This window comes from Nomascus leucogenys, chromosome 4 (assembly GCF_006542625.1).
Source record: "Nomascus leucogenys isolate Asia chromosome 4, Asia_NLE_v1, whole genome shotgun sequence".
Lineage (NCBI taxonomy): Eukaryota > Metazoa > Chordata > Mammalia > Primates > Hylobatidae > Nomascus > Nomascus leucogenys.
Genome location: NC_044384.1, coordinates 77,367,392 through 77,377,462, shown reverse-complemented (window position 1 = coordinate 77,377,462; position 10,071 = coordinate 77,367,392). Strand labels below are relative to the sequence as shown.

At 40.9% G+C, this 10,071-nt stretch overlaps 1 protein-coding gene across 1 annotated transcript; it reads left to right on the top strand.

The window, feature by feature from the left end:
* Positions 1-8,224: 8,224 nt before the first annotated feature.
* On the top strand, positions 8,225-9,157 carry LOC100588655 (olfactory receptor 476-like). Its single transcript, XM_003275332.1, has 2 exons — positions 8,225-8,786; positions 8,868-9,157. Exons 1-2 carry the CDS (start codon positions 8,225-8,227, stop codon positions 9,155-9,157), a joined length of 852 nt encoding a protein of 283 aa, XP_003275380.1.
* Positions 9,158-10,071: the final 914 nt, after the last annotated feature.

Here is a 10,071-nt window from a genome sequence, read left to right as displayed (position 1 = left end):
ATTACAGAGGAGCAGAACAGAGCAGAACCTATGCTTCCAAGCAGCAAAGAAGAAGGCAGAGCAGAACTATACAAACCCAATCTCTTATATGAACTCACTGATCACATGAGGCACTCTCCCTCCAGGAGAGGGGGGTAAGAATATTATACAATAGCTCTCCTTCCATATGGAGGGAAACATCACGAATAAAGAAGCATCCTCTCTGGCGCTCTCCACAGCTAAAATCTGTTCAGATTGTTTACATTTCAAAAGGCCTGAAGTTGTCAATAAGATGCTGATAGCACAAAACCACGTTACAGGCTTTGATTAGAGGCCACCTATTTCTAGCTACCCCAGCTTGCTCTAAATGAGGCCCTGCCTTATTCCTCCCTTATTCCCAGCCATTTGACAACCAGTATACCATGGGCACCAAATAATCAGAACAGACACCCAGGCAATCAGAGCAGACGCTTACCATTATGCTCTACAGGACCTTACCCATGATTATTTGAAAACCTAGATGATGAGGATCCCAACAAGCAAATTTATGGGAGCATGAGCACACTGGAGAGAAGTTTCACTGTCACGGAGCTTAAGAGCATATGCCCTTTGCCCTTTGCTCCCTGCCTAGAGATCTCCATCACCCATTCTGCCATAAGAACTGTGTCCTTCATACACTCGTATGTTCATCGTACCACTATTCACAGTAGCAAAGATAGATAACCAGCTTATGCCCATCAGCGGTGGACTGGATAAACAAAATGCAATTATATATACACCAAGAAATACTACACAGCCATAAAAAGGAATAAAATCATGTCCTTTGCGGCAACATGATTACAGCTGGAAGCCATAACCCTAAGCAGGAACAGAAAACTTAACACTGTGTGTTCTCACCTACAAGGGGGAGCTAAACACTGAATACATTTGGTCGCAAAGATAGGAACAACAGACACTGGGGACTACTTGATGGAGGAGGTTGGGAGGGGGACATGAATTGCAAAACTACCTATTGGATACTATGCTCACTACCTGGGTGAGGGGATCATTTGTACACCAAACCTCAGTGACATGCAATTTACCCATGTAACAAACCTGCACATGTACCCTCTGAAATAAAAGTCAAGAGAAAAAAAAAAAGAACTGTCCTTCACTGGATGCCAAAGCCACAAGTCTGGCATGTTCTACTGCCTTCAGTTCTTCTTGGCTAAAACAAAAGCGCTTGGTCCTTTGACATGGTTTTGTCCAGCTGGAATTCCACATTTGCTGTAGCTACCTGTTCTCACAGTCAGATATTTTTCTTAGTAATGAACAATAACACAGACTTTGTTTTCTCTTTTTTAATTGATATATAATGTTTTACATATTTATGGGGTACATGTGAGTGTCTTTTACATACATAGAATGTGTATTGATCAAGTTAAAGTATTCGAGTTATCTATCACCTTGAGTATTTATCTATGTGTTGGTAACATTTCAAGTCCTCTCTTCTAGCTATTTTGAAATATACAATATGTTGTTGCTAACCATAGTCACATTACTCTGCTATCAAACATTAGAACTTATTTCTTCTATCCACCTGTAAATATATACGCATCCATCAACCTGTCTTCATTTCTCTTTCCCACACTCACATTCTTCCCTGCCTGGGGTAACCATCAGTCTATTCTCTATCTTCATCACATCAAGTTTCTTAGCTCCCACATCTGAGTGAACATGTGGTATTTGTTTTTCTGTGCCTGCATTGTTTCACTTAACATGATGACCTCCAGTTTCATCCATGTTTCTGCAGGTGATATAATTTTATTTTTATGGCCAAATAGCATTCCATTACATACATATACCACATTTTCTTTATCCATTTGTCCATCAAGGGATACTCATGTTCATTCCATATCTGTGCTATTGTGAACAGTGCTGTAATAAACATATGAGTGGAGGTATGCCTTTAATTATTCTGATTTCTCTTCTTTTGGATAGATACACAGTGGTGGGATTGCTGGATCATATGGTACTTCTATTTTTAGATTTTTGAGAAATCTTCAGTATTCCAACCAACAGAATATGAGTTCCCTTCTTTCTATATCCTCACCAGCATCTGTTATTTTTTGTCTTTTTAATAATAGCTATTCTTGGCTGGGTGCAGTGGCTTATGCCTATAATTCTAGTGACTGCTTGAGGCCAGGAGTTCAAGACCAGCCTGGCCAACATGATGAAACCCCATCTCTACTAAAAATACAAAAATTAGTGGGGCGTGGTGGCACATGTCTATAATCCCAGCTACTCAGGAGGCTGAAGCATGAGAATTGCTTGAGCCCGGGAGGTGGAGGTTACAGTGAGCAGAGATTGCACCACTGCACTCCAGCCTGGGCAACAGAGTGAGACTCTGTCTCAAAAAAATAATAATAGTAATAGCCATTCTAAATGGGGTAAAATGATATCTCACTGTGGTTTTGATTTGCATTTCCATGATGAATAGTGATGTTGATCACTAATTATCAGGGAAATGCAAATCAAAACCACAATGTGATACCACCTTACTCCTGCATGGATGGCCATAAACAAAAAACTAAAAATAATAGATGTTGGCATGGATGTGGTGGAAAGGGAACACTTTTACACTGTTGGTGGGAAACTAGTACAACCACTATGGAAAACAGTGTGGAGATTACTTAAAGAACTAAAAGTAGATCTACCATCTGATCCAGCAATCTCACTCCTGGGTATTTACCCAGAGAAAAAGAAGTCATTAGAGGAAAAAGATACTTGCACACTCATGTTTACAGCAGCACAATTTGCAGTTGCAAAAATATGGAATTGGCCCAAATGCCCATCAATCAATGAGTAGATAAAGGAAATGTAGTATACACACACACACACACACACACACACACACCATGGAATACTACACAGCCATAAAAAGGAACGAAACAGTGGCATTTGCAGCAACCTGGATGGAATTGCAGACCATTATTCTAAGTGAGGTAACTTAGGAATGAAAAACCAAACATCATATGATCAAACTCCTGGGTTCTCACTCACAAGTGGGAGCTATGAGGACTCAAAGGCATGAGAATGATACAATGGACTTTGGGGATTCAGGGTAACAAGTGGAAGGGGGGTGAGGGATAAAAAGTCTTTTATATATAATTTGAATCAAGTAGTGTGATGCCTCTAGCTTTGTACTTTGTGCTAAGAATTGCTTTGGCTATTTTGGCTCCTTTTTAGTTCTGTATCAATTTTAGGATTGTATTTTCTATTTCTGTGAAAAACGACATTGGTATTTTTATAGAGATTACATTACATTTGTGTATTGCTTTGGTCAATATATTCATTTTAACTACATTAATTCTTCCAGTCCATGAGCATGCATGACTTTCCATTTGCTTGCATCCTCTTCAGTTTCTTGCCCCAGTGTTTTGTAATTTTTCTTGTAGAGATCCTTTACCTCCTTGGTTAAACTGATTCCTAGGTATTTTGGCTGCAATGCAGTGGCACAATCATAGTTCACCACAATCTCAAACTACTGGGCTCAAGCAATCCTCCCACCTCAGCCTCCCGAGTAGCAGAGACTATAGGTGCACACCACCACACCCGGCTAACTTTTTTTATTTTTTGTAAAGATGGGCTCTTGCTATTGCCAAGGCCGGTCTCGAACTCCCAACTTCAAGCAATCCTCCTGCCTCAACCTCCCAAAGTACTAGGATTACAGTCATGAGCCACCACATCTGGCTTATTTCATCTTTTGTACTATTATAAATTGGACTGCCTTCTTGATTTCCTTTTCAGCTATTTCATTGTTGGAGTATAGAAACACTACTGATTTTTGTATGTTGACTTTGTATCCTGCAACTTTACTAAATGTGCTTATCACCTCTAGGAGTTTTGTGGTGGAGTCTTTTGCTTTTTCTAAATATAAGAAATGTAATCTGCAAAGAGGGACAGTTTGACTTCCTCCTTTCCAATTTGGATTTGTTTGTTTGCTTTTACCTGATTGCTCTGAATAGGACTTCTAGTCCTATGTTGAATAGAGTGGTGAATGTGAGCATCCTTTCTTGTTAGTTCTTAGAGGAATGGCTTTCAACTTTCCCCATTCTGTATGATGTTAGCTGTGGGTTTGTCATATATAGCCTTTATTATTTTCCTCTAGGCCTAGTTTGTTGAAAGTTTTTATCTTGAAGGGACATTGAACTTTATCAAATGTTTGTTCTGGCCAGTCACGGTGGCTCATGCCTATAATCCCAGGCCTTTGAGAGGCTGAGGCAAGAGGACAGCTTGAGGCTAGGAGTTCAAGGCCAGCCTGGGCAACATAGAAAGACCCCCATCTCTTTTTTTTTAATTTTTATAATAAAAATTTTTTAAAAATTAATGCTTTTTCAGCTGGGTGTGGTGGCTCACATCTGTAATCCCAGCGCTCAGGGAGGTTGAGGCAGGCGGATCACAAGGTCAGGAGTTCAAGACCAATCTGACCAATATGGTGAAACCCCATCTCTACTAAAAATACAAAAATTAGCTGGGTGTGGTGGCATGCACCTGTAGTCCCAGCTACTCGGGAGGCTGAGGCAGGAGAATAGCTTGAATCCGGGAAGCGGAGGTTACAGTAAGCCAAGATTGAGCCACTGCACTTCCGCCTGGGCAGACCAAGACTCCGTCTCCAAAAAAAAAAAAAAAAAAAAAAAAAAAAAACAAAAGATTAATACTTTTTCTGTATCTATTGAGATGATCATATGATTTTTGTCCTTCATTCTGTTCGTGTGATATATCACATTTATTGAATTGCATAGGTTAAACCACATCATTGTTTCCCTGGTATAAATCCTACTTGTAAATGGCATATTATCTTTCATCCAGCCTCAGCTTTTGTTTGTTGGGAAACTTCTGTTTGTTTGTTTGTTTGTTTTCGAGACAGGGTCTCCCTCTGTTGCCCAGGCTGGAGTTCAGTCGTGCCATTATGGCTAACTGCAACTGCAACCTCAACCTCCTGAGCTCAAGCAATCTTCCCACCTCAGCCTCCCAAGTAGCAGGGAATACAGGTGCCTATCACCACGCTTGGCTAATTTTTTTTATTTTTTTTGTGGAGACAAAGTTTCACTGTGTTTCCCAGGCTGGTCTCATACTCCTGGTCTCAGATGATCCTCCTGTCTCAGCCTTCTAAAATGCTGGGATTACAGGCATAAGCCACTGCACTTGGCCAGGAAATTTCTTCATTACTATTTCAACCTCATTACTTGTTATTGGTGTTCAGGTTTTATATTTCTTCCTGATTCAATATTGATAGGTTGAATGTTGCCAGGGATTTTCCATTTTCTCCAGATTTTCCTATTTGGTTAGAGTATAGTTACTCATAATAGTCTCTGGTGATGTTTTGTATTTCTGTGGTATCAGTTGTAATGTTTCCTTTTTCATTTCTGATTTTGTTTATGTAGGTCCTCCCTCTTCTTAGTTAATCTAGCTAGTAGATTATCAATTTTGTTTATCTTCTCCAAGTACCAACTTTTTTTTATTATACTTTAAGTTCTAGGGTACATATTCACAACATGCAGGTTTGTTACATATGTATCCATGTGCCACGTTGGTGTGCTGCACCCATTAACTCATCATTTACATTAGGTATATCTCCTAATGCTATCCCTCCCCCCTCCCCCCACCCCACAACAGGCCCCAGTGTGTGATGTTCCCCTTCCTGTGTCCAAGTGTAAGTACCAACTTTTTGTTTCATTGATCATTTGTTTTGAATTTTGTTGTTGGTTTTTTTTTGTTTTTGTTTTTTGTTTTAGTCTCTATTTTGTTTAGTTCTGCTCTAATCTTTATTATTCATTTCCTTCTGCTAATTTGGGGCTTGGACTTTTTTCTTGCTTTTCTAGTTCCTAAGATGTATCATTAGATTGTCTATTTGAAATTGTTTTACTTTTTTGATGCAGGTGTTTATTACTATAAACTTCTCCCTTAGTTTCATTCTTCTGCATGTGAGTATTCAGTTTTCCCAGCAGCATTTATTGAAGAGACTATTCTTTCCCCAGTTTATCTTCTTGGCACTTTTGTTAAAAACGAGTTCACTCTAGATGTATGGATTTATTTCTGGGTTCTCTATTCTGTTCCATTGGTTTATGTGTCTGGTTTTATGCCAGTACTATGCTGTTTTGGTCACTGTAACTCTATAGCATAATTTGAAGTTGAGTAATGTGATTTCTCCAGTTTTGTTCTTTTTGCTCAGGATAGCTTTGGCTATTCTGGGTCTTTTGTGCTTCCACAAAAATTTTAGAATTGTTTTTTCTATTTCTGTGAAGAATATCATTGGTATTTTGATAGGGATTGCATTGAATCTTTAGATTGCTTTGGGTAGTATGGACACTTTAACAATATTGGTTATTCCAATGCATGAACATGAAATCTCTATTTTTTTGTGTCCTCTTCAATTTCTTTCTCCAGTGTTTTATAGTTTTTATTGTAGAGATATTTCACTTCTTTGATTAAGTTAATTCCTAGATATTTAATTTCATTTGTAGCTACTATAAATGGGATTACTTTCTTGATTTCTTTTTCAGATTGTTTGCTGTTGGAATATAGAAATGCTACTGATTTTTACATGTTGATTTGTATCCTGAAACTCTACTGAATTTGATTATCCATTATAATAGGTTTTTGGTGGAGTCTTTAGGTTTTTCCAAATATAAGATCATATCATCTGCTTACAGGGATAATTTGACTTCTTCCTTTCCAATTTGGATGCCCTTTATTTCTTTCTCTTCTCTGATTGCTCTAGCTAAGACTTCCAATACTATGTTAAATAACAGTGGTGAAAGTGGGCATCCTTGTGATGTTCTGGATCTTAGGAGAAAGGCTTTCAGTTTTTCCATATTCAGTATGACGCTAGCTATGTGTCTGTCTTGTATGGCTATTACTATGTTGAGGTATGTTTCTTCTATATCCAGTTTCTTTAGTTTTTATTATGAAGGGATGTTGAATTTTATTAAATCCTTTTCAGCATCAATTGAAATGATCCGATGATTTTTGTCCTTCATTCTGCTGATATGATGTATCACATTTATTGATTTGCATATGTTGAACCATCCTTATATAGTCTCTATTTTATTTCTCTGGCTATAAACAGCATCAGTAGTATCTGTGATTTCCTTGGTGGCATAGGGTACAGGTATTAGTGGAGGCTGTGGTGGACAGTGGGACAGTCAAGATCAGAGTTTGGGTTCCAGTGGTAGCAGTGTGCTGAGTATGTCTGTCCTTGGGCTGCATGACAGCATGTGACTGGGACACAAGGTAGGTCAGAGTTTAGGCCCCAGTGGTGGCAGCAGTGGGCTGAGCATGTCTGTCCTTGGGCCGCAGGACAGTGTATACTGGTTCCAATGTCAGTGGGTCCAGGAGGGCCAATCTTTGGGCACGTTCTAATGACTGGAGGCATCTGATTTCCTGTGTACCAGGCCTAGGGGACTAGCACTATTGGAGTCTTTGCTTCCAAACATGACCCACACTGATCCTTTTAATTATTCCCTCTCTGGGGCAAGAGACCTGGCCTCCAATACCCACTGCAGTTGCTGGTTCCCTGTAGAACAGGAAATTCGGGAACAGAAAATGATTCTAACTACATAATAAGGATACAATTACTAGAACAGGCTGAGGTTTTTTTGTTTTTTTGTTTTTTGTTTTTTTGATGGAGTCTTGCTGTGTCACCCAGGCTGGATTGCAGTGGCGCAGTCTGGGCTCACTGCAACCCCCATCTCTTGGGTTCAAGTGATTCTCCTGCCTCAGCCTCCTGAGTAGCTGGGACTACAGGCATGTGCCACCACGCCTGGCTAATTTTTTGTATTTTTACTAGAGACGAGGCTTCACCATGTTGGCCAGCCTGGTGTTGAACTCCTGATCTCAGATGATCCACCCACCTTGTCCTCCCAAAGTGCTGCAATTACAGGTGTGAGCCACCACACCTGGCCAGACTGAGTTCTAATTCTACTTTCCTTATGTACTAGCTTTGTGACCTTAGGTAAGTTGATCATCTCATTAAATATAAGTGGGCATAATATTTAAACAGAAGGTATGTATGAAGTTTCAATAGCTGCTTTAAAAATGAGTTAGCATGTGGCTCATAGCAGGTGTTCAATTCTTACTAGTTCCTCTCCCTCTTTCCCTAACACTGCCTATCCTGGGGATATTTAAAAAGCTCTGGGCGCTGACCCTAACTCTAGGGTACACAACGTGTCTCATTTGGTCTCTCTGCAGTGACATGCACACCATGGTGGAGAACCACACCCAAGTCACCTGGTTCCGCCTGCTAGGACTTACAGAGCAGGAGGAGCTCGAAGGCATCCTCTTTGTGCTCTTCCTGCTCATACATTCAGTCACTGTCATGGGCAACCTGGGAATGATCACTCTGATCCATGCAGACCCACAGCTCCACACCCCCATGTATTTCTTCCTGAGCATCCTCTCCTTCATAGACTCCTCGTTTTCCACAGTGGACACCCCCAGGCTGCTGGAGAGCTTCCTCATCTCAAGCCAATCCATCTCTTTTGCAGGCTGTATGGTCCAGATGGCCCTCATGACCCTCCATGGTACTGCTGAATGTCTGCTCCTGGCCATCATGGCCTATGACCAATTCACTGCCATCTGCCACCCTCTCCTCTATCACACTATTATGTCCCAATGTCTGTGTGTCCTGCTGGTGGTGACCTGCTATACTGTTTCTATTGCCAATCCAGCTTTGCTGACTGGGTGCACCTTTAAGCTGCCCTACTGTGGCCCCAATGTCATTAACCACTATTTCTGTGACATCCCCCTTGTGCTCCATCTTGCCTGTGCAGATACTACTGAGGTTGAGACCATTATCTTCTCATCGTGTGCCTTGCTCATCCTCTTTACCATCACCATTATCCCAGTCTCCAATGCCTACATCCTTGTGGCCATTTGCAGGATGTGCTCCCTGGAAGCCCAAAGCAAAGCTCTCCCCACCTGTGCCTCCCACCTCACCATCATCTGCCTCTTCTATAGCACCATCACCTTCATGTATGCTCAGCCAAGCTCTCACAATTCCATGGAACACAACAAGGTCATGTCTGTCTCCTACACTGTGGTCATCCCCATGCTGAACCCTCCGATCTACAGCCTGAGGAATAAAGATGTAAAATACGCTTTGAAGAGGAGATGCCTGTGCAAGCTGTCTTCATAATCAAGTGTAGAGCATTAAGCTTCCTATCCCAAGCTGTAATATGGTAGCCACAGTATAAAGTATGGATAATATTAACCCTTAGATAGAGTAAAGTATGTGCCAGCACTAGTTTAAACACTGGACACATTACCAACCCATTTTATCTTCACAACAAATGTATGAAATGGGCACTATTATTATCCCTTAGGAATCTGGGGCACAGAGAAGCTGCGTAACTTGCCCAAAATCACACAGCTGATAAGAGGCAGTCCGGTTCCAGAGACTATATTCTCAACCAATGCACGGTACAGACTTTTTCTGATGACTACATCTCAAAAAACAACAATGGCAGCATTCCTTAAATTCCAGATATCATAAGGAGAACCTGGATCACAGCATTATAAAGTGGTATGGGAGGTGTGTTACTGTACGGGAGGTTGCCTCGATCAGCTCGGGAGGCTTGCATTTATTCATTAAGATTAGTTAACAAAAGCTTGAGTCAACACTATTAGAGGGTAATTGACATTGTGGACTTCCAGAGTAAAAACCATATATCAGAGGCTTAAGGCTTAAGACCACATGAGTAAACAAGTTAACTAGATAACTTCCCCACATCCCATTGTTTACTACTCTAATTTATTTAACTAAAGGTAATAGGAGCAGGCCGCCTTGAGCTCGGTCTGTTACCGAGGTCATATGAAAACCCTCAGGCCTTCCAAAAGGGTTTTGTGGCTATCATAACTAATATTTTTCCCACCAGCCTGATCGAATCCCAACATCAGGGACCATGGAGTTTGGAGCCTCTGCACCCACACCTCAGTTCACCTTGCCTCTGAGTGACTCCTTCTCTTGGCCTCTGTTAGATGTTAAGTCAGTCACCCAGACCCTGAGCCCCCATTTTCCCAAGTGAAAACTAGACAGTAACACCCATCTCA

Coding starts and splice junctions, on each gene's coding strand:
- LOC100588655 (XM_003275332.1), top strand. CDS start 8,225: ATGGTGGAGAACCACACCCAAGTCACCTGGTTCCGCCTGCTAGGACTT. Junction 8,787..8,867: donor CCTTGTGCTCCATCTTGCCT/GTGCAGATACTA, acceptor CCATTATCCCAG/TCTCCAATGCCTACATCCTT.